The following is a 25,400-nucleotide window of genomic DNA, read 5'->3' as shown; positions in this document are numbered from 1 at the left end:
TTAAAAGTAATGGCGCAAAATTACACTCGTTGTTGTTGTTTTACATGAGACATAATCTTCTAAGGATTATTAAGTGTGCAAAAACTATTTCGGATTTATTTTTATATTCAATGTTAGTTTTGTCAACAGAAACAATGATACACATACGTCAGAGTGACCAATAATTGCATTATAGAATCATTGAACACTCGAATTCGAACTTTAAAACTGAGTTATTGAATGAAAGCTTATTAAAATTACCTATTACCATATTGATACAGCATTAAAATTTTTGTTGATGAACCCGCTAAAATATGTTCCTTGTAATCTGAAATTCCTATTACAAGAATTAAAATAATAATAAAAAAAACAATTTTTTTATTTTCAGTTTTTATTTAATTAGCAAATAGAATACCTAATTTAAATTTAAACGAGCCTTTTAGAAAAAAAATTATATGATTTAATAGAAAACTACACGTATTTATTACCATGAAACAAAATGAATGGAATGAAACAAAAATTTAAGAAAAAAGTTACAATTTTTTTAATGTACATACTCGTATTTTTGTTATTATAAAACCACTAAGGTTTAACGAAAAATTAATCAGCAAAACCAAGCATTTATCTCATAGACTTAGTAAATAATAAAAAAAAAAGTAACTAAGTACAAGTAAGTTAAAGTACCTAAATCTTAATGTTTGTCAAGCTTAATGTCATGTAACGTGATGTATCGTAATTAAAACCAATATTTCAAAACACATTTAAATATAGAAAACTTTATTTAATTACTACATATCAATTATTTCTTTGAATATTTACCAAGTCTTTGGGGGTAAACTTTAAGCTTTACTGATAATCTTAAAACTTATTGCAGTTCGGGCGGGGCCTTACATAATAACAAATAATTATGTATTTAAAGAATTTAAATGGACATTTTTTGTTTGTTATTTTATTACTAATTTTTATATAGGTACCAAACCAAATTGAATTACGAAGCAAGTACAGCAGATGTTGCCATTTCACTCACACCACATGTATTATCTCCTCGGTAGACACGATAGTAACCTTGTTCACCCCATTTTGGTCCCCAAGAATTTTTGACAATCCAGTAAGGGAGAGTTTTTTTGAATGTTGGATATTCGGAAATACCATAACCAACAATTAGCACTCCATGATCTAGATTTTTCTTTGAACAGAGCATTTTCCAGGGATGTGAGACACCACCACGATAAAACTGCATAGCATTGGCATTGATTCCAATTGAAATTGGTCCATTGACAATCAGCCATTTAGCCATTTCGGTTTCGTTCTTTGGCAAATCAACAGCACCTGAGATTTTAACGTGGGACAAGCTACTGTTAAAATGGCATTGGCTCTTTTTAGCTTGATATGGATATTCAGATTCAAGTTCAAGACCTCCAATATTTTCAATTGCTCTAAGAACAAAAAAAAAAAAATATATATATGTGCTTTTAATGTACATTAATTTTATTTTTAGTTTAACTCACTTATAGGCATCGTCTGGAAGACCACCGTTGCAAGCAGAGTCAATTGTATCACAGTCAAGTAGTTCTTGTTCGGAGTATTCCTCAAGTTTGCCAGTTTTAACAGCGTGTAAACCTTCAATGTTACCAGTCACACTGAATGCCCAACATGAGCCACAATTTCCTTGGTTTTTAACCTATGATTAAAAGAAGTCAACACAAAAAAAATGTAATAAATAGTCATGAATATGATTAAAATATACATATGTTCGGATAAAATTAACTAAATAAATAAATACAATGGGGCAAAATTTTAAACAATTTAGTAAAATGCTAAATCTATTTTCGTAAGTTATTAAGTCAAAAAACAGAATGATTTTTAATTTAGTAAATTACTAAAACGGCTCCAAGATTTTACTTAATCGTTTATAATTTTGCGTTATTAAGATTGTATGCGAATAGTTTTTATATATTGATAAGATCAGATTTTTTACAAATTTACTACCTATACCTATTTAGCCTATGGTCCAATAAACGAAATTTTCTGAAATATAGAAAACCAAAAATATTTTGTAGAAAATATTTTAGGCAGCTAAAATTTAGCTTATCAAATAGCGCCTGTTTTAAGGTATTACTACAATGGTCATTTTAAATCAGCCTACATACACGAAACGAATTGATTCTTTCAACATTAAACTTTTACCACCGTTATAAATAGTCAAAGAAAAAAAAAAAACAATGATTTACTTTAGAAATAGCGCCTTTCTCCCTCCAATCGAATCTGGAATTTTCGCAGGTGAACGAACTGAATTGCTCTCTTCTCTCGATAAAAGACCAGTCCTATCTTTTGGTAGTTCTACGTCTGGAATTTTCGCAGGTGAACGAACTGAATTGCTCTCTTCTCTCGATAAAAGACCAGTCCTATCTCTGTACTCGGTTGTTTTTCATATCAGCAAACTCAGTGATACCGTATTTTGCACTTCCTTTAGAATAAACAGTCCAATAATCTACCAAGCACAATCGTTTTCATGATGATAATCGAGTTACAGAAATAAAAAAAAAATGAAAACGCTTTCGACAATAGTGATTATTAATCCTCTGTCGGCACACGGGTGCAAATTTGGCACAACAAAAATAAAAAAATTAACAATTTAAAAACGTGTTATGAAAAATGGTGAAAATATATTTTTTTGGAATTCTGAATACAATATCCGAATTCCTCGAAAAATTCTACATAAATTGCACATGCGTATTCTTTATAAAATATGAAGCATAAAAAAGTTCTAGATACATTAAAAAGTAGAAGCCAAATTCGAACCCGTGTGCCTATCACGTCACAAAAAAGAGGTGTGTCTACAGAAGGTTAAAGTTACGGAATTCAAACCCATACCGTCGAAACGATATCGTATTTCGATAATCGAGTTACGTAAATACCCCTAGGTTTTCAAATTTGCAGTAACATGAAAATGGAGCCGCATTTGAAAGAGAAGCTGACTTCAGCCAAATCAGCTATCAGTGCTATTTAAAAAACTGTTTGGAAGACACTTCTATCTACATATATTTTCAAAATGTGTCAGGCTTCCAGTAGGAAAATTGCTGAGTTACTTCTTAAACAGAGTGTTCAAGCTATATCGCAGCCAAAAATACGCCTAATGAATGGCACTGAATAAGCAGGGAGCTTAAACTCTAATCTCAAACGGATCAGTGTTTTCAACAACTTGTGTTTCCTAGCTGCAATAGCTGAAATATTTGTAAAATTTTGGTCTGTATAGGAAAGGTTCTTGGAACTTTTGAATCACGTTACCATTCGTTTTAGTAGGTTTAAACTCGAATTGGTAAGCTTTTTGATAAACTTGAAGGAAACAATTAAAAAAAAAAATGTTGACAATTACATATTATTATAAATTGTAAAATCTGTTTTTAAACGTTACTATTTCAATACTTAGCTTCCGAACGTCCGACTTTTAAAATACATATTTTTATTTGGAAATGGAAAACGACTTTCTTGCTTGCTATCTTGAAAGCAACGAAATTTTCTGAAATATAGAAAACCAAAAATATTTTGTAGAAAATATTTTAGGCAGCTAAAATTTAGCTTATCAAATAGCGCCTGTTTTAAGGTATTACTACAATGGTCATTTTAAATCAGCCTACATACACGAAACGAATTGATTCTTTCAACATTAAACTTTTACCACCGTTATAAATAGTCAAAGAAAAAAAAAAAACAATGATTTACTTTAGAAATAGCGCCTTTCTCCCTCCAATCGAATTCTTTTGGTAGTTCTACGTCTGGAATTTTCGCAGGTGAACGAACTGAATTGCTCTCTTCTCTCGATAAAAGACCAGTCCTATCTCTGTACTCGGTTGTTGTCATATCAGCAAACTCAGTGATACCGTATTTTGCACTTCCTTTAGAAAATAAAAAAAAAAGTTGATATAAGAAACCACAATCATTTTTAATTTTAATTACTTACCCATTTCATTCTTGTTTAAATCATGAATTAATTTTAAATTATGCTTGAAAATTCTTAATCTCATTTGTCTTTCCATACTATTTAGATATTGTTTCTGGTATTTAATTTGAAATTTTTGAAACAAATGTTCTGCTTTGTCTAGTGAACGATGACTTTTTTTGTTTGTCTTTTTTTCACTGTATTCAATGGAGCGACTATGACGATGTACACTCTTTTGTTTGTCTTTGAATTCGAATGTTACTTCATATCCATCAATTGGAATCCATGGTCGAGACCATAATGATACTGTGCAGTTTTCCTTTGCGCCTGTGTTTTCATCAATTAATTCAGCAAAAATCTTCACTAGAGAACCAGCAACTGTTTGTTTTGTGCCATTAAATGCTCTTGAAATTCTATTTGTATTAAATAAAATTGTTTATTTTAATTTAAATTTAATGACATTGAAATAATAATAATACTTGTATGAAGGTCCATCACCAGATGAAATTTTTGCTAGTGATTGGGCAACTCTGCCTTCTTGTTCTTTGAGTTCAAAATCGGTAAGGGGTTTTGGACCTCCTTTTTTAGTCTGAAAAATACAAAAAAAAATATTAAATTTAAAAACTACTTATAGCTTGAATCACCAAAAAACTTTGCATATAGAAAATAACGGAAAGTTTATTGAACTTTTTCGAAGTTTTAATTTGAGCCAATATCACGATGATGGAGGAGTCCAAAAAGTGATTTTCGTCATTCCAATTGTCGGTCTGTGTGTCTGTTTGTCTGTGCATTAATCTGTACATCGAGCTTAGGCTTAAAAGTATATGGATTTTCTTGAAATTTGGTACAGATAATTTTGTTGTAGTTTTCAAGACCCGTTTTTGATTTATCTAATGAGCGGTTTTGTGTAAGAAACATTTGGTTTCGTGGTATCGTGCGTTGTCCGTAGGTTTGTTTGTTTTTTTTTTTTTTACAATTTCTAAGGTGTTTTGTACAACGTTTTCGAAAATAGTTCAAAGGAATTCGGTTCAAGTGTTAAGCCTGAACTACATCAAAAGTCAAAAGTACAAAAAAGTAAACACGATGTTTTTCTTCCTCCCCCTAGTAGCTTGTTTGTATATCTCTCTTTTATTTTAAATAAGTATTCGATTCAAAAAGCTTGAACAAGACCAAGCTTTCAATTTTCACAAAGTTTTAAAAACAAATACACTCAAACAATATTTTATATCCTTTCCGTTAGGTAGCTCTTCGATCACACAGTTCCTGTCATTTTGCTAAAAAAAAAAACTCTTTTGACAAACAATTGAAATTTCAAATACAGTCGATTCCCTATAAGTCGTACTTTCTTTAGGTCAAATTTTCCTCTAACTCAATTTTTTTTACCGTTTTTAATGAAACCAACTGCACCAAAAAGATTAAATAGAGTCCTCTTAGTCGAATTTCCCTCTAACTTGAACCAATTTTCGTGTCCTGTGACAATTCGAATTAGATGGAATTGACTGTAATTTGTTTACTTTTTCAATTTTTTTATTTGAAATTTCAAAACTTCAAAAACAAAAAAGCTTTTTTATGTCGTTTTCGATTGGTTTCACTCAAGCATTGGGCAGGTTCAGAAACGTTAGGTAATTTCTCGGTCTCTGATTGGTCAGCTGTCAAAAAAAATCGTTCCAATTTAGGTAATTTTATTGGAAAGCTGACTGGAAAGTTAGGCAAGAAAATTTTCCCTAAAAATTTAGGAAAATTTTTTTTTGTCAACATGACAGCAGATTGTTTTAAATTAAAGAATTTATTTAGCAAAATTAAATTTATTTGTGTGAAAAACAACTAAAAAGTGCATTACCGGTTATAATTAATTTTATTTATTCATTACAGTTAAGTGAAATTTGGTGTCTTACCCATACGAACGGTAAAATTCTTAAATAAATTTCGAAATTTGACAATAGCATCATATCCAAGCTAATTTATGTCGTTTTCGATTGGCTCTCCGGAAGCTTCCGGAATCATTCAGAAGCCTTCTGAAAGTGTTTTACTCGCACGAATATGACAGGCAGAACGCTTCTCAGAATAGAAATTCTCTTCTTGATTTCAAAACAGAATTGAAATCAGAATTCACTCACATGTCAAAAAAAAGCACTCAATCAGTGTTTTTTGTTTTTCATTCAACAATTTATTGATTTCTGAAATTTAAATTAATTTCAAATTAAAAATTAATACATAAATGGATAAATTACCATTTATTTCGAATAATAAATTCATAATTTTCAAACTCTAACGCCATAACTGTCGTTTGCAAGAAAAAAAAATAATACAAATATTTGACAATTGAAATATCAGACAAATAAAAAATAGAATTGAGTGGAAGCGATTTGACCTGTTCCATTCGATTTCAGAATGAGTCAATTCTTGAGTGAAATCAATCGAAAACGACATTAGTCAATTTACTCAAATTTCCGTTCAGAAAATGACGTTGCCTAAATATCTAGTCTTTAATATTTCCTGAACGTGCCCATTCACTCATTCTAAAATCGAATGGAACAGGTCAAATAGCTTCCACTCAATTCTGTTTTTTTTTTGTGTGTTTTTCTTCTAAATTTCAAATGTCAAATATTTATATTAATTTATTTTTCTTTCAAATGAAATGTTTTAAATTTTTTTAAAAATTGGTAATGTTCAAGAAAATAATAGGGAAGTTGGTTTTCAAAATATTTTAAGTAAGTTTAAAAATGAATTAAAAAATTTGTTTCGGAAAAAAATTAATTTATTTCAAAAAATAAAAAAAATTTTGATTGAGTGATTAATTTGACTTTTAAATATTTGTGTATTAGTGCTTCTCGAGTGAATTCTGATTTTTGAAAATATGAATAAGCATTTTTAATTTTGAATAAATTTTCATTTATTTCCCAAATTATTTCAACATTAAGATAAATGATTTTCAAATTAAAAATCAAGATTAATTAATTTTTCGAAGAACTCACCCTATTATCAAGGGAACGACTAAAACGTTGAACAGTTTTTGGTGTATTTTTACAATCAAGAGTCATTTCATAACAATTTTCTTTTAACCATGGTTGTGACCAAAGGGATATTGTACAACGATCTTTCTTTCCAGTTTTACTATCAACCATATCACAATATAGTTTTACAAGACTACCAGCGACCACTTGTTTAGTTCCAGAATCACACTTTTCAATCCTATAATTATGTATAATACTTTTTAAATAAGTAAAGTTCATGAAAAGTTTATAAACCTACTTCAAATTAGTTGAATCACCAGAAGCGAGTTTGGTTAGGGAATTAGAAAAAATCTCCACTTCTTTTTGCAATTCATCGGCGTCTAATACTCCAGGTCCTCCAACCAAAACACTCCTAGTTTGTCTCTGCAATTTTATTATTGATTTAATTATTTATAAAAATGGCAATACGACCACAACCAAGTTCTGGATACTAAAGGCTTTGATTGGTCACAGATAAGAAATTAGTTACGATTTTGAGGTGAAAATTTTGATCTGAAAATTCAGATCAGGATGGTCGAAAGGGTAAAATCAGTAAATATGCTTTACACATAAACTGAATTTGTTCGGATTAGATTTTGTTAGTACGTAATAAATAGTTAATAAAATACATGGACTGCATTTATTTTGTGTTCTTCTTTCGCGTGTTTGCGTGGATGTATAAAACAATCAAATGAAAGTCAGCATTAAAAATAATTAAAACTAGAAACCAAAGCAACAAAAAACATAAATAAACGAATAATTAAAAAGCATGTAATGATACCAAAAATATAATTCGTGACACTTTCTCCTCCTTTCGCTTTTTTGTTCAGTGAACAACCCACATCCTAAATAAAGCACTGTCTAATGTATTGGTCTGGTGTAAAAATTCATTTTTATAATCTGGTCGGCCTTTAGTATGTTCAATGAATGAAAACTCTGCATAGTATGGTGTGTCCCATCTACAACAATGGAGACGCACTGAATTGTGTCTACCTACATTATTTACAGTGATGGTCAAAACAATAAGACCACAAATCATAAAAAACATATTTTTAGTTGTTTTTTTTTTTTTTTTGAGAAAAAAAAATTATTAATATTATAATAGTATGAGGAACTTAAATCAATTCACTATTTGACAAGGTTTTTTTGTTTAAATAAAAAATACAGAAATAAATTGGTTTCTAAAACAGTTAAAACAATAGGACCACTACTAAAAAATGGAAATTATTTAATATTTCAATTCTGTTTGAGGTCAAAATCAATATATTGTCGAAAAACCCTTATTTGCTATCACCGAACGTACCTCTTCGAGGGATTAAATTCGACTTATTTGCGACAAGTGCTTCCCGGCATTGCATACCAAGCCTCTTGAATTATTTGCCACAACTCGTCCTTGTTTCTTGACTTTTCTGCACCAATGACTTCTTAAACGATCGCCCACAAATTTTCAATTGGATTGGGATCCGGCGGTTGGGCAGGTCAAGACATAACATCAATCCTATGCTCCTAAAGCCATCTTTGAACTGAACGCGATGTATGTATAGAGTCATTATCATGCTTGCACTGGCAATTTAGGGTAAATTTCCATTCCGCATAGGGAAGCATGACTTCTTCTAAGACCTCGGCATACAAATGCTGGTCTATCTTTTTTTAACCCAAACAATTAGACACCATGACGTTTCCACCACCGTGTTTAATCGTTTGTCTTGTGTATTGCGGTTTGAATTCTGCGTTTCCTGGACATCTAACCCACCTTTTGCCATCTGATCCCACTAATTTGAAATTACGCCATTTTTTTCAATATCTGGGCCACTCCAATTTAAATGACTTTTGCAAAATGGATTCGGTTTTTGCGATGCCTGGAACTTCCCCGGGGCTTCTTTCGAAGAGATGCTATACTTCTAGTCTTCTTCTAAGCATTCTGTCACTTATGGGTAAGTAAAGCTCTAATTTGTGTCTTTTTGGGACAATCGCAATATTTTGAAGACTTGTTTTTGTATAAAATTTTGTCGGCTTTTTTTTGTCTCGATCGCCAACGAATCTACTGGCTCCTATCAGTTTGGTTTTAGGAGAGAAAAATCAAACAGTACTTGGAGAAAAGTCAAGAATACCAAATCGATTAACACCATCTCTTTATTGATATTAAATAAGCTTATGCTAGCGTTTGGGGTTAAAAATATCAAATCAGTTGTTGACAAGAACACCTTTTTTATGAAAAATTGAATGAGAAACATGAGACTTCGCACATTTAAAGATGGATTTATACAATGAAGATGTTTTTAATTCGCAAACGACTTTTAAATTTAAAATCAAAATTGATTAATTTTTCGCACTTACCCTATCATCAACGGAACGACTATAACGATGAACAGTTTTTGGTGCGTCCTTACAATCAAAACTGATTTCATTACCATCTTCTAGCCATGGCTGCGACCAAAGAGCTATTGTACAACGATCTTTCTTTCCAGTTTTGCTATCAACCATATCACAATCTAGTTTGATGAGACTACCAGCGACCACTTGTTTGGTTCCTGAATGACACTTTCCAACCCTATAAATAATTTCATAATGAATATATCAATTCAACTATGTTAAGCTACTAAAAACCGTAAAACTTACGTCCAATTAGTTTTATCGCCAGAAGCTAGTTTGGCTACGGATTTAGAGATATTTTCCTCCTCTTGTTTTAATTCTTCAGCTTCTAATTGTGAAGCTCCTCCAAGCACGGCACTGCTTCTCTTTCTCTGTAAATTTAAATTATTATTCAATTATTTAAAGCTCAATATATTTTTGTAGTGAAGGGAGATTTGAAAGGTTTAATCATTTTGTATTCGTTCGATTCACGAGTCATAATAGAGCCCATAATAACCTTATAAAGAAACGGTGATATAACTTGAACTTCGCATGAACTTTTTATTTATTCAAAATTTGATGATTACATTTTCAAACCACTTACCCTATCATTAACGGAACGACTATAACGATGAACAGTTTTGGGTGCGTCCTTACAGTCAAAACTGATTTCATAACCATCTTCTTTTAGCCATGGCTGTGACCAAAGGGATATTGTACAACGATCTTTCTTTCCAGTTTTACTATCAACCAAATCACAATCTAGTTTAACAATAGTGCCAGCGACCACTTGTTTGGTTCCTGAATGACACTTTTCAACCCTTTAAATAATTTCAGATTGAATTAATTCATTTAATTAATTTATGTTCTTAAACTTACGTCCAATTAGTTTTATCGCCAGAAGCTAGTTTGGCTACTGATTTAGATATATTTTCCTCTTCTTGTTTTAATTCTTCATCTTTTAATGGTGTTTGTCCACCAGGCATGGCACTCCTCGATTTCCTCTGGAAATTGAAATTTTATTCAATTTTTTATAACTTAACTTTTTTTTTTAAATAAATAATAACTTCAACTTAATCTCAAAACTTAACAAAGCTTAACTTAAAAAGCAAAATAATATCCTTTAATATTAATACTAAAGTATTTAGTTGTAATGAAGTTATTTCACAAGAATTAGAAAACTAAAGATGAACTAAAGAGAAACTAAAGAGAAACTAAAGAGAAACTAAAGAGAAACCAAAGAGAAACTAAAGAGAAACCTAAGGGTCTTGTCATGTTTTGAAAATAAAGTAAAGAGAAACTAAAGAGAAACCAAAGAGAAACCAAAGGGTATTGTCTTGTCATGCTTTAAAAATAAAGTCGTCTCAAAAACAATAATATTAACATTATGAAAATGCACTTCAAACAAACTATTTACGTTTTCATTTATGGAACGGCTATGACGATAAACGCTTTTTGGATTGTTTTTGCAGTCAAAAGTCACTTCATAACCATCTTTTTCCAACCAAGGACGCGACCAAAGGGACATTAAACAACGATCTTTTTCTCCAGTGTCCTTGTGGACCATGTCACAGTCTAGTTTAACGAGATCACCACCAACCACTTGTGAACTTCCCGAATGACATGTATTAATTCTGTATTTAAAAGTTATTTAAAAATACTTGAATTAATCTTAAACACAAGCGGAATTTTCTTTTTTACTCGAATTTCGGTGGGGAATCACCAGACTGAAGTATTGTCAGAGATTTGTTGAGAACTTCTTGGTGTCCTTTCACTTCTTCAGCATCAAATTGTACAACTCCACCGGGGACATCTCTTCTGAATCTCTATAATTAGAATGTATAACTTAAACAACAAACTGTTTCCAAAGCTTAATTTTTTGAATACATAGTATGTATTATTGAAATTAAGTTAGCATGGACCGTTTGATTTCATATGCGAGTTTCTTTAGTTCTTCGTCAAAATAAAATTGATTTTATCGAATAGTATATCATCATGCAAAATAAAGATTCAAAAACCTTCAACCTGGATTAGAAAATAATGTATCATTTCTTGGTTTGTTTTTAACGATACAACGGAACCCTTGAATTTAATTAATGGGCATTTAGTTGAAACTTAAATAAAACTAAAAATATTAAATAAATCTTGAAAAATACGTTCTATAGTTATAATTGTAAACTAATAAGCTCATATCTGAATAGTCGCCTGCAATGCACGGCTGTAGGAAATAATATTTCATTGTTGCTTGGCGTTCCGGCTGGAGTTCCGCAGGGATCTATTATTGGGCCGTTACTTTTCACACTTTATGTAAATGAGATTCCTCAAGTCACTAAGCATTGCACGGTCCCTATGTTTGCAGAAGACGTCCAACTTTATCTTAATTTCAACTTAGATGGTGTTTGCAACGTTATCCAGAAAATGAATGCAGATTTAGAGATTATTCAACAGTGGACAATTAAACATAATCTATCATTGAATCCAGCAAAGTCGAAAACCATATCCATATTTAAGCGAAAATTAGATACTTCTCTTTTTCCTATGAAGCTTGGTAAGTCGTCTATAGAATATGTATCTAAAGTTCGTAACCTTGGAATGATTTTTAACGATTCTCTTACTTGGACTGATCATGTTTCGGCTACAATTGGCAAGGTCTACAGTGGTCTTCGACTTTTATGGTCGACGCAAAGTTCTTTGCCTCCCAATACCAAAATGTTACTTGTAAAGTCTTTAGTATAATGCCAATCTTGTTATACGGTTGCGAGATACTTTGCTGTATCGACTCTATTACTAGAAGGAAATTGAACGTTGTCTACAATAATATGGCCAGATACATTTTCAAAAAACGCTTGTTCGATCATATATCAAACTTTTCCATGCAGATCATGGGCATTAGCTTTGACAATCTCATAAAGTCCAGAACTTTAATACTTTTTTATAATATAAAGCAGACTAAGCAACCTGACTTGTAACCGAATTGGCTTTTTATCATAAATAATTAATAACTTAAAAAAATAAAAAGAAATTATTAAAAAGCAACACAACCGACGACGACGACTTCTTCAACTTTATGTTTTTTTTTGTTTACCCGCACCGCACATTAAACAAATTATGTTATCTCATTTACACCTATAGATGTAAAGGAAAAAAAAGGGTATAGGTCTTTCCTTTTTGCTAGGAGGAGAATGTTTTGTCTCTAGTATAATTTGAGTAATTGTCAGCCTTTTGCTATAATATGAGAAATATTCAGTGCTACAAAATGTTAAATGTCTTGGGGAAGTAAACATTGTTGCTGAAACATGTTTATAAGATTTATCTTTCATGATATAAATGTATCCAGGGCTTGATCTTGATATTTAATCCAGACAAGCGTATAAAAATACAAACGCACTTTCACCCACATTTAAGTGCGTAAAAATGCGTATAACATTTAATTATGTGCGTATTATTGAATAACAAAGGCTGGAAAATTTAAATAAGTTAGTATTAGTGTAGTTATTAGATTTTAGGGTTCTTTAGCAAAGCCGACGGTAGGTACTTTCTTTTCAAAAAGAACAACCCGAGCTGCAAGAAGCATAGTCAATATATAGAGGAAAGAAATAAAGTATAGAAGAAAGAACAAATCATATAGTACTGATTTGGACTTACAGATTATCAATAATTTTAAATGTAAGTAAAACAATATTTCAAATACCTATGTACATTATTTTCAATTCTAAATGAAAATTTAAATTGCTAGTGAAACCAACCTATTTCTATAAGCCAGATTCAAATACGAATCCTTGAATTTGGGCGAACCGAATATATATGTACGTATATACGACATATACCGAAGATATACTTTCGTGAAATTAAAAATTGCGAAAAAGAATACCTTTAACAAGAAGACAAGGTAAGCTTACATTAGCTTGAATTTAAGAAGTGTAAAAGGTGACTTAAAAATAATTTTTTTATGTGTAGCTACATAGGTCGTCAAGATATTTGGCGGCCTGAACAAAAGAATAGCGAATTACCGTTTTTCGTTGCATGAGTCAAGAAATTTGAACCCAACAAAAAATCTCCCGTCATCCGAAAGAACTGAAATATAAACTCAAAGTTTTCGAAAGTTGGTCGTCGAGAGAAAAAGGGAAAAGAAGAATTGCCAAGGGGGCGCAAAAACGTCGTCGTTTGCGGCGGCATCATTAAGACCGTTTTCGCTTCATTTGCATTCGCATACAAAGGAAACAAAAAAAATCCAAATCAAAATTTTTTATTCATTTTTTTTGGTTTTTTTTATATATTAAAAGCCTAATTGTAAATTTTTATATCTGTAAATTTTTTGAAAATCAAAATACGTAATTTAAAAGTTTTTTTGAATTTTTGCAATTTTAAAGAATACATATATATATATATATACATATATAAGAACCTATATACATATATATATATATATATATACATTTAGCAAATCTCATTTAAGAGAATAATTAAAAAGTGCGGTAATATTTATTAAATTTTAATTAATAATTCGAAATAATAACAAAAAGTGTTGAAAGGAAAGCACCAACAAAAAAAATATACTCCAAGATTCATCGAAAGAGTGGCCACTGCGACGAATAATTTTGGGGGTAAGTTATTTCATGTTGTGTTTGTCAAAAAGGACATATATATAATTTATTAAACATTGCCCCTTTTTAAAATAAAATAAAACAGAATTAAATACATTTATTTATAAATACGAAAGAAGTATTTAGCATAATTTTGATTTTTAAGAAATAAAAAGATAAAGATACTTTTAAATAAAATTTTCCTAAAATTTGAATCTCAATGTGAAAAATTATAATGAATATCTACTCTGTTAAGACTTTGAATTTTAATTAAAACATATGCTTATAAAATTAATATGAATTTCTAAGTTATTTAAAGAGGGGAAGATGAGGAGGAAGTGATGAACGGGTAAAAGGGGGGTCGAGGAAAAGGAAAGTGTGCAAAGGGGTTGTTTGGCGAGAAAACAACCAGGTAGGGTGGGATTAGAAATAACATCTCGCGCATCATAACACCAAGATGTATGGAGCCTGGCATATTTTTTTGATAACGAGGAGGTTAAAGAACCCACAGCTGAGCTAGCTAGGGATGATTTTTGTGCCAGCAGAACCTCAAGGCTAAATAACTCGTTACAGACTACTTGTACAGCAGATTTGGTTTTCCAAGTTCGCAAAGAACATGTATTTTTATTCTACCTCGTTTTTATTGTTTTCAATCGGAGCGCTCATTCTTGGTACACGCCAGTGACACATAAATAGATCTTACTTATTTTTTTATTTAGCTCAAGCTTTTATTAGTTAATAATAATAATTAAACATAGTACATATTTAATTTAAATTCCAAAAAAATATTATATATTGTACATCTGTAAAGCATTCACTACCTTTAAGATTCTTCTTAATATGAAATCATTTTTTAATCAATAAATGGTACCCACTTAAGGTACCCACAAAAATATATGTATAGCAATACCGCTTGAGGTATATCGCCACTAGTGAGTCCACCTATATTTACCGCTACAGTATTAATTACATACTTCTATTGTACTTATATTTTTACCGTGTACCTTTCTGGTTTAGGTGTGGTTGTACTTTTAAGCTGTTTCAGTATTATCATAGTATCACAATAAATAGCATTATCTGATATGTTTAAAAATAAAATAACATTTATTTATTTTTTATTATTAATTTCTTTTTTTTAACCAAACAGAAGGGCAGTTTCACATAAGAAAACTTAATTTTTATAATGGAACAACTTATTGAACGCACTTTACTATTTTTATAAAACAGCTCAAACAAAAGATTTATAATACAAAAATTTCAAAATATTTTCTAAAAAAATTATTTGAAAAAAAAAATGATAAACAAAATAAATTAACTTTTTTAAAAAATCCAAAAAAGTAGGATTTTTGAAAATTACGGACTGGCAATACATTCCAAAATGTATAGGTTTTTACTCATTCAAAATATAGTGTATTTTAATCTTTTTAACTATCTTTTACTGTTGCACTTGCAATGGTTCTATACCGCGTGCGTCCAGCACTCACATACGGTTTACAATGTTGTACATTGAACAGAAAGTATGAAAGTAAATTAACGGCCACTGAAGTGAAGATTCTTTGTGTTTGTATGACACCAGGAGTAACAAAGATTGATCGAATTAGAAGTACAAAGATACGAGAAAGCCTACACGTTAAAAATATAATCTCCTAAAAATACGAATCTTGACTATTAGAATTTTGTTTCCATCTATTCTCACCTACTCTGCTTAAAAAAAAGACTTGAAACAGCTTGAAAATCTAGAAAACCCTGAAAAAAAAGAACTGAAACTTTTGCATCTTCGTAATAGACGTTTATGATTTATTTGTATATGGAACTTCATTTTCGCAAAAGCAATCTAGCACATTGCTCTGTGCTGAATCTAATAAAATTTCAGCTAAGGCGCGAAATTTACAAGTTAGTTAAGAAAGAAAACGTTTAATTATTATGATTTCAACACAATTTGTACAACAGCATAATTTGTGCAATTTATTCGATTTTATTAGATGATAAATAAATATGACTAAATAAACAAAATGTGCTTTATGTTTGTGAGACAAAAAATTTTACACTTTCACATAAAATACTTTTACAAACCCTTCTTTTTTCCAACAAACAAAATTACCTTATCACTTTCTTGCGCTCCATCGTTAGCGCTCTGTGCATTTTTATTTGCTTGTGAAGCTTCGAAATTATAAGATCCTATTGATAGAAAATCATCTAACCACTTTTTTTCATTGTCACTTAATTCTGGAATTTTTTCAGTTGTAGTGGATTCACTCGATGAAGCAACAACAGTTTCCACTTCATTACTCTTATTTTCACTGCTCGAATCGGATTGAATTGGTGAATTCGTTTGCTTCACAACATCTTCTGAGTCACTTACTTGTTCTGTTGTAGAAACAATAATTGATTCAGTAGTTGTGGGAAGTGGGTTTGCAGCACGTTGTCTTGTCATTTGTGGATTTTTTGATGGTCCAACTATTTGCGATTCCAAATTCAACATGTCATCGGCTGTCAGTTCATTTCGACTGCCGCTAAATATTGCATTTGTCTCATATTTTTCTTCAAGGGCTTTACGATTCCTAGAAGCATCTGGTAATTCTTCACTAGTGCAGTTAGATTCCTGTAGTAAGCGAACCTTATCACCCCATATTGTTGTGAGCCAAGGTTTCTCCAGCACCACTATGCGACAAATGATTTCAGTGTTGTTGTCTGTTGTATTCACAGCATTCAAAACGATTTCATATCGCACCCCATCGACTACTTCTCTGTATGCATCAATGATATTGATGAAATTTATTGTTATTGGAATATTTGTTACTGCGATATTTTGAACTCCAATCAGATTGGGAGAAAGATACTCCTTTTCGCCTGGCTGTAAGGCATGAATTTTTTGGGCGGCTTCTTCTACAACAGGTGTTTGTTCTCCATTCTACAAAAGGATTTTTATTTGTTTTTTTTTTTTTTTTTCTTATATAAATATGACTTGTTTTGTGCTCAGGATGCCTACTCCATGGTTTAAAAAATGTGATTGTTAGCTGAATAAAGTGCTTTATGTTAATGCTTTTTGTGCATAATTTGATGAAAGTTTTTTGTACAATTCCATCACCAGTGTTAAAACATACATATATAATAAATAAAATGTTGTACAAAATAAAATGCAACCATTGTAAGCTTCAATCTTGGTTGAAAAAGCCAGCAAACTGCTTAAAAAAACCTATGGTAGAATTGGCGTTGTTAATAAATGAAAATTCAGCTAAAAAATTTAATATATCCGTCGATATTTTGATTGTATTTAGAGTAGAATGTTTTTAATTATGCAAATATCTGACAAAAATTAAGACCTAAAAATGCCTATTATTTGATTGATGTTGTGAAAAAGTATTGAATCAATTAATTAGGTTAGGTTGGAATAGTTGTTGGGAAAAGAATAAAGCACTGCATATCATGATATTGCAAGGAGGACATCTAGAACATTTCAGATTCAGCTAAGGTCTAGATCTGCTTCGTCGCTGGGCTTGGTTGTAATTTTTTTTAACCATCTACTGTTTGGTACTTCTATAGCTTCCTGTTTTAGCATGCTTTTGTACGTAGCGGTTGTTATGCCAATGTTCACTTTATTAGGTAAAATTTGAATATACACAGTTCCATTGCTGTCGAGTTCATCTGCTTTACAGTTTTTCAGAATGTCTCTGTTTTCCGACACTCAAATCAGGTGAACGCTTAACTTTTTCGTCATCTTTAGAGGGGTTACCAATAAATTTAAAGCTCACTTAAATTTTTGACTGAATTCTACACCGCCAAAAAACTAATTTAATAGTCAGGTTAAAGGCTACCGCTCGGTTAAATTTTATAATTGAGTTTTCCAACTATAAAATTAAAACGAGCGTTTATCTTTAACATGATTATTAATTTGGTTTTGGGTATGGTGAACTATGTAGAATTCAGTTAAATATTTAAGTGATTATTAAATTTGATTATTGGTAACCCTTATAAGAGATAATAGATAGTCGAGGGCAGTTAAGGAGTTTGTGGAAATGGAAGCTAACAACTTGAGGCCAGCTTAAAAAAATATAAAAATTGGTATTTACTTTTTGAAAAAAGTTATTGAGCTCATTGGGCCAAATTCATAGTTGTTGTTTAAATAAAACTGGAGTTTATCCAATGCAATTGAAATGGGATAAAATCAAGTTTTTCTTCAAAGTAGCTTACACAGTGTTTATGAATACGCCTCATTTTCTTTATTATATAAATATAATAAGGGTATTCACGTAACGAGATAATTTTCTACTTTGCAGAAAAATAGAAAATTCCGCAAAAGGTTTAAATGAACACCCCAGCAGAAAATAATTGCGTAAACAAGGGAAACACACAGCTGTTTGTTAAACGTCAAATTGAACTTGTTTAATTAAAAAAAAATAAGTCAAGCTTATTTTGCAAATACTATAAGCTTATTTTGCAAATACAATAAAAAAAATGTTATTTGCTCAAATAAAATAATATTCTCTTTTCAATATTAACATATTAAATAAATCTATGCAATTAAGATACCCGTTTTAAGATAACAAAGCAAACAAATCAGATGTTTTTATTGTTGAAATATTCGTGCTGTTGTTTGTATTGCAGATGTACCTATATTTGTATTGTAATTGTTTAGTAACATTTAAATAAAAAATAAAATTAAAAAATCAAATGCAATAATTCGAACAAAGAATACACAACATTAAGAAATATTATTTTCTTGCTTTGTTATTTTGAAAGGTGTACCTTAATAAAATACATCGATTATAAGAAAATGTATTGAAGATGCCATGAAATATGAAGCAAAACTTTGGCATTTTTAGTAGATATTACATAGTTCAATTTTTCCTTCTGCTTATACAAAATATAACCTTTTTCCATAGATCTTTTGATTATTCTTTTTATAAATGAAACTTTTTGCCAATATTATCTATTTAGTTAAATTACACGCTTTATGAAATAAGCAAATAAGATGTTTTTCTTGATATCTGTTTTTGTTTGTTTGTTTTTTCAAAGACAGTTTAAAAAAATATTTGACAGTCAAATCCAATGCAAACAAAAAGTGGAACAATAAAAATATTAAATACTTATTTGGTTGTGTAACTTATTTGAAGCGTGTAACTTGATTAAATAGATTATAATAATAATAGATATGCCATCAAATATGAAACAAATTTATTGAATTTTTAAATGATAAATCAATAGAAACAAAAATTAAGAAAATTCAAAAACCCTGAAAAACGGTGAAGTATTTTAAATATTTTTTTTTGTGTTTTAAGGTCACAATATTACCGATATTTTTTGAAAATACATAATTGTAGGTACAAAGTTCCATTTATGAAGGGAGTTATAAATCAAAAGATGGAGGTAAATTTGTTTCTAGGTATGCTTTTTAATATTTAAAGTTTGGTTTAAGCTTGAACTCTACCTCTCCTCTTCCAAAATTAATATCAATACTTATTGCTTCAAAAACTGTGAAAAAACTGCTAACAAAATTTTGTTTTTGAAGCATAAATTTTGTTTTTGAAGTAAAAATTAACCATTCAAAACATATGATACATGTACCAGGCCAAGTAAATGAAGAGTATGAAAGTAAATAAGAACCAATAGAATTTTTACGGATTATGTTATAGCTACCAGCCTTAAATACATGAGCTTGGAAGGCACAAGAAGCGAATCAATCTGATTCAAAAGTATGTCTTGTCTACGTTAAATATTTTTTTATATAAAATATTCATCAGTCCACGTACCATGATTTCTATTTGATTCATAAAATATTTTCTGTATCGTTCTTTTTTTATTTCGGGAGAACTTCATAATAAACAAATCGTGATAGTACAGGGCTAAAGAAAATAAATTTTAAATAAACACTTTGTTGTAAAGGCATCGCCACTTTGAAAGGTTTTTGGTGCTGTGTGGATGCCGTCGTTTAAAAAAACACGTTTTGGTCAATATTTTGAGAACAACTCATCTGAGCGCTCTAAAACTGAAAGTATAACTTTAAAAAGATATGATGTATGAAAGAGAATTTAGAACAAAATATGATGGGACTTAGAACAATCAAGAATACTCGGGTCTCATTTTCAAAAGCTACTTACCTGTGTTTTTTGTTCTATGTCCCATTAAATTATATTATTTGCTGAAAAGAAATTTTTTAGACAAAAATCCTTTTCAAATTCGGAAAAAGCACTCTCAAATTAGTAAAACTGCATCATTATCTCATTTTCGGTAAAAAGTGGATTAAGAAGAATTTTGCTTTACGCCGACGAATTGTAATTGTAATTATATACAGTGTCGGACAAAACATTTGCAACTCAAAGTGATATTAAAAAAATTTTTCAGATTCGTTAACATAATCAGTACTATAACAAATTTTCTTACATTTCGAAAGTTCATTATTTATGGAAAATTAAATTACATAATTTTCAAAATAATAAAAAAAAAAATTATATTTATAAACTGTGCTAAATTTTATCGGGTAATTTTAAATTTACATGCGACAAAACTGTTTTGTCGCATGTTTTTAATTTAACCTCAAAAACAAATAAATTTAAAAATACTCAATATTTAGTGAAAAAAGGAAACATTGGTTCAATTAAATTTTGTAAAATAGATATTAGTATTTCATTCCAAGCCTTTTCATATCAGCTTCTGCGTTTTTTAAATTTTCTCAATTAATTTTGCGTTTGACAATCTTGCACAGATTTTTTTTGGCTTTTTTCATTGAAAAATTTGACTTCCCTCATATTTAGTTTATTATACAAAACAACCAATACCAATTTTTCATATCACTTATAATTTTGAAAACCTTACATAAACAATATGTAAATGAAATAGCATTTTTCAACTGTACTCAAAAAAGTGCAGCGAGCGGTGATGACTTAAGTTATTCTATAATACGGGGTAACTGCTTCAGCATAATTTGTTGTTTCAACATAATTTGTTTGTTTTAATCTTTACGATATTTCTTTTACTACCCGAGATATCTGAAGTTGAATTTGGTTTGTTTTGGCTTACTGTATTATAAAGTACCTATGATATAATAAACCAAAACACACTAATTCCAATTTTAGATCCCTCGGACAATAAAAGAGATATTAAAAGGATTTAAACCGGTTTAGAAGAAACATGAAAAAAAATTGAATTTGAATTTGGTTGACTAGTGTTATTTTAGAAATAAAAGTCAGGAAAGACTGTCAGAATTGGCAACTCAATCTATTGAAGCAAGCATATCATCTAATAATTACTCTCATTAATCAGTCTAATAAGGCTAAATGCAGGAAATTTCTGTTTTACATTGTTTTCATTATAATTAAATATTTTTAATTCATAACATTTCTTCCTATTCCACCAGAATTCCTCGCTTAATATACCTTCCTCATATTAAATTTGTGTGTTGATTGCGACTGGAACGAAAGTACTTATTGAATTAAACTATATTTTTCGATATTAACTACTTTTTACCAAATTGTGTTCGCCAACTGCTGATAATGAAGTAATGACACAAGAGTCTCATCATTTCACATAATCAAATTGATATACACTTCGCGTCACTTGAATAGAAACAACAATTTTTCTTTAGAAAATAGCGGTTGGCGCTTTGGTGAGGTAATTTAGTAGATTTTTGGTTTTGCATTTTCAAAGAGGAACTTTTAACAAACAATGTTGTAAAAACAAAAAACCCAAAACAGAAACCGTATGGCTTCTAGTTGCGTTTTTTCGCATTACCTCACAAAAAACAATGTTTTTTTTGCGTCACTTGAATAGAAACAAGCTCTTATATTAGATAAAAATGATGAAAAATCATGGAAAACACTAATTATAGTAAAGCAATATTAAGCTTTGACATTATTTGCACATTATAACCAATTATGGGCTACGAGCTACCAGTAGGCACCACAGAAAATGCATAAATAGCAGCTAACATTGGAAATGCACCTGCACTATGCAAAATCGCGAAAGATATTGGAAAATTAGCCAAATTTGGATGAGACAATTTTTTAAATTTTGTAAACTAGTGATCAAATCAAAAAATAAGACAGGTGAGACCCAAGTCACGAGCAGAGAAAAAAATAACTTAAAAACTAGCTGCAATTTTCTTCACTTTGCTTCTAAAATCGGTCAAAAACGTGGTGTTAGTGCGATGGAAACGTGTTGGTTTGTTCCATCCTGGAAGTTATAAAAGGTGCACAACATTAAAAAAGCCTCAAAATGCAAAATAACAACATTTTAAGTTCTACTAAGATTACAAAAAAGTTAACTATTTTATAGTTGCATTCGAACTGAAAAGTAGTGAGGTAAAGAGTGGTTTTTTTAAAGGAAAACATACCAACTCAGATGGACCACGTTAAAATTAGCCCTATTTCATTGGTTTATAAAAGAATAACCTTTATGGCATCGCCAATGAAGGGCACTAAAATGTGTTATAGTAATACGCTTTGTTTTTATGATGTGCAATAGCAAAATTGAAGCTTCACGCTTCAAAAACAGATATAACTTTTACAAAGAAATAATGGTAGAAGCTCTTGGCAAGTTTAGGAACGTCGAAGAACAACCGTCTTAGAGATTGCACAAGGATAGTTCAAGAAAAAACAACGTAATAAAAACAAAACAGATGCATTCCGGATAAAAACGAAAGTTTATTTCACTTATTCAATCCTTAAATTGTAGAAAATGTCATTTTCTTAATTTGTAAGAAGTTACCAAACACTTTTATCACTTTCTCCAATTAGGTCCACGATTGTGTACAGTAGAAGTGCATTTTCAATGTTAAATTCTATTTATACAAAAAAAACATTGTTTTTTGTGAGGTAATGCGAAAAAACGCAACTAGAAGCCATACGGTTTCTGTTTTGGGTTTTTTGTTTTTACAACATTGTTTGTTAAAAGTTCCTCTTTGAAAATGCAAAACCAAAAATCTACTAAATTACCTCACCAAAGCGCCAACCGCTATTTTCTTAAGAAAAAATGTTGTTTCTATTCAAGTGACGCGAAGTGTACTTCATAGCATTTTTTTTTTTTTTAATTAAGGTTCCTACTTTAAAAACAAAACCAGTAGATAAGATGTGTTTTTTATTGTTCAAATATTTCTTTTTCTGCGTGTATTGTCTTTGTTAAATAATATTTTTTTTTATTAACATTGACTGCACAGTAAAAGCTAAAAAAAAAAACAACTTCACACTTACAAGTCCATTGTTTTCTTGTTTATAAAAGAAAAGCAAAGACAAAATATTTTATATACCTAGCTACCTAACAATATCTTACAAACTATTTATAAATTTCTTTAGGCTGTGAACAATCGGCAAAGCAGCTGGCTAAATTGTTTGTTTTAAGATAGGAACTTGTACCCAATCCTATCTAGTTAGCTAGCTATATCGAAAGTGAATCAGTAATCTAACGTTTTCTCGATTAATTTTGCGTTTGACGATAATCCATTACAATGATATTGTCTTCATTTACGCGTTTTAATTGGACTTTCTTTCCTTTTTGGGTAACTGCCGTGCTGAAAGATCAAACGCAATGATATTTCCCATTTCACAATTTTTTTTTGTTACCAATATCAATTTTTGCATATAGCTTATAATTTTTTTGAAAACCATACATAAACAATACTAAAATAGCATATTTCAACTGTACTCAAACAAGTACAGCGGGCGGTGATGGCTTAAGTTATGCTATAAAGTGGAGTAACTGCTTCAACATAATTTGTTTGTTTTAATATTCACAATATTCTTTTACTACCCGTTATATCTGAAGATGAATTTCGTTTGTTTTGGCTTGCTGTATCATGAAGTTATGATATAACCAAAACACACTAATTTGTAATTTAAGATCTCTCGGACAATAAAAGTGATATCGGAAAGATTTAAACCGGTTTCGAAAGAAACATAAAAAATATTAATTTTGGTGATAAGTGTTATTTTAGAGATACAAGTCAGGAAACTTTCAGCATAAGCAACTTAATCTATTGATACAGGCATATCATTTAATCATTACTCTCATTAATAAGTTTAATAAGGCTAAATGCAGGAAAATTTTGTGTTTTTAATTCATAACATTTCTTCCTATGCCACCAAAGTCGCTCGCTAAATATACCTTCTCTACATTAAATTTTGTCTTGTCTGCGACTGGAACGAAAGTACTTACTGAATTAAACAATATTTTTGGATATCAACTACTTTTTACTTAATTGCGTTTGCTAACTGCTGAAAATGAAGTAATGACACAAGAGTCTCATCATTTCACGTAATCAAATAGGTATACCTTCTTCATGGAATTTTTAAGTATTATGTATTTTTTTTAAATAAAGGTTCCTACTTCAAAAACAAAACCAGCAGATAAGATGTTTTTTTTTTATTGTTCAAATATTTCTTTTTCTGCGTGCATTGTCTTTGTTAAATAATGTTTTTTTTTATTTACATTGACTGTACGTTAAAAGTTCAGAAAAAAACAACTTCACACTTAAAATTGATTCGATAAAGATATGAATACAAGTCCATTGTTTTCTTGTTTATAAAAGAAAAGCAATGACAAAATATTTTATATACCTACCTCACAATATCTTAAAAACTATTTATACATTTCTTTAGGCTGTGAGCAAGCGGCTCACTAAATTGTTTGTTTTAAGATAGAAACTTGTACCCAAGCCTAGCTAGTTAGCTAGCTAGCTATGTATATCGAAAGTGAATCAGTAATTAAATGCACAGATGATACAACCAAACCCATAAACTTATGATCTAATGGAAGATATTAGTCACAGATCGTGTATAATTTATAATACAGTTTTGTTACTTTTGCTATTTACAAAATAAACCAGATAAGAGGGCATTTTCTGTTTTCTCTCCTCTTGCCAATTGCCATTGATTGATAACTCATTTAGGTACATAGGTATGAATATTTTCTTATCTTTGCAAAACGAGATGTCTACCCCAGGGTCAGTATAATACTGATGACTTTTGTTTATATTTTTATTTTTTTTTGTAGATTATATACAATGATTTATTTTAAATAAGCGAAGCTATATTTTGTATGCTTCGTAATTGCCTTTGTTTTATTAAAAGCTTGTGGAATTGAAAACAAAAAAAAACTATTAATTTATGCACTTTTTTTTAGTTTTGCGACGTAGGATGATTTCAAAAGCAAATTATTGTCTGATTTTAATCGAGATTTTTTTTATGCAAAAGTTAAAATGAATGTTATAGCTTAAAAAAGTTAATAATACTAGCTTTCATTCAATAGTAATAATAACTTTAAAAAATTTAATTTGTTGGTAGATAAAGAAAAACAATTAAAAAAATTAGATGTAACTTACTTTTTCAGAAATATCCGCATGGGTAGAACATATAATGGCGCATAATAGGCCGATAAATAAAATGTTGGGTTTTTTCATTTTAATAGTTTATTTTGTGATATATTTTTTCAATATAACTGTAGAATGTATAATTTTCTTGGATGTCTCTTCTATTAAAAGAAGAAATTTTCTATACAAAACGACAATGCAATGAAGGCAAGTGACAAAACAACTCTGGCGAAAAAAATTGACAACCAGACACA

General features: G+C 30.0%; 2 protein-coding genes across 4 annotated transcripts in view; both read right to left on the bottom strand.

Moving 5' to 3' along the window:
- LOC129913423 (annexin B9) overlaps positions 1-25,400 on the bottom strand; it is a 206,492-nt gene that overhangs the window by 110,206 nt on the left and 70,886 nt on the right. The gene's annotated exons all lie outside the window — the stretch shown is intronic.
- Positions 500-25,388, bottom strand: LOC129913420 (putative cysteine proteinase CG12163). 3 transcript variants are annotated; one of them, XM_055992076.1, is made up of 15 exons: positions 25,159-25,388; positions 15,949-16,758; positions 10,966-11,090; positions 10,682-10,898; positions 10,144-10,268; positions 9,869-10,085; positions 9,532-9,656; positions 9,250-9,463; positions 7,172-7,296; positions 6,895-7,111; positions 4,399-4,508; positions 3,941-4,332; positions 3,703-3,875; positions 1,488-1,660; positions 500-1,415 (listed from the first exon to the last, which is right to left on the bottom strand). In XM_055992076.1, the coding sequence occupies exons 1-15, from the start codon at positions 25,234-25,236 to the stop codon at positions 968-970; spliced, it is 3,549 nt and encodes a 1,182-aa protein (XP_055848051.1). In that variant the 5' UTR covers positions 25,237-25,388; the 3' UTR covers positions 500-967. The 3 variants fall into 3 exon arrangements, with proteins under 3 accessions (XP_055848051.1, XP_055848052.1, XP_055848053.1); XM_055992077.1 differs by lacking the exons at positions 6,895-7,111; positions 7,172-7,296 and having other exon boundaries at positions 25,159-25,387; XM_055992078.1 differs by lacking the exons at positions 10,682-10,898; positions 10,966-11,090 and having other exon boundaries at positions 25,159-25,387.

This window comes from Episyrphus balteatus, chromosome 3, assembly GCF_945859705.1.
Source record: "Episyrphus balteatus chromosome 3, idEpiBalt1.1, whole genome shotgun sequence".
Classification (NCBI taxonomy): domain Eukaryota; kingdom Metazoa; phylum Arthropoda; class Insecta; order Diptera; family Syrphidae; genus Episyrphus; species Episyrphus balteatus.
This window is presented reverse-complemented; position numbering and strand designations above follow the sequence as displayed.

Bases quoted from the DNA above. Each gene is read 5' to 3' on its own strand.
- LOC129913420 (XM_055992076.1), bottom strand. From the start codon at position 25,236: ATGAAAAAACCCAACATTTTATTTATCGGCCTATTATGCGCCATTATA. The intron at 11,091-15,948 runs GTAATTTTGTTT...TTCTAATTATAG, and splicing joins GAGCGCAAGAAAGTGATAAG to AGATTCAGAAGAGATGTCCC. The intron at 10,086-10,143 runs GTAAGTTTAAGA...AATTATTTAAAG, and splicing joins GGCGATAAAACTAATTGGAC to GGTTGAAAAGTGTCATTCAG.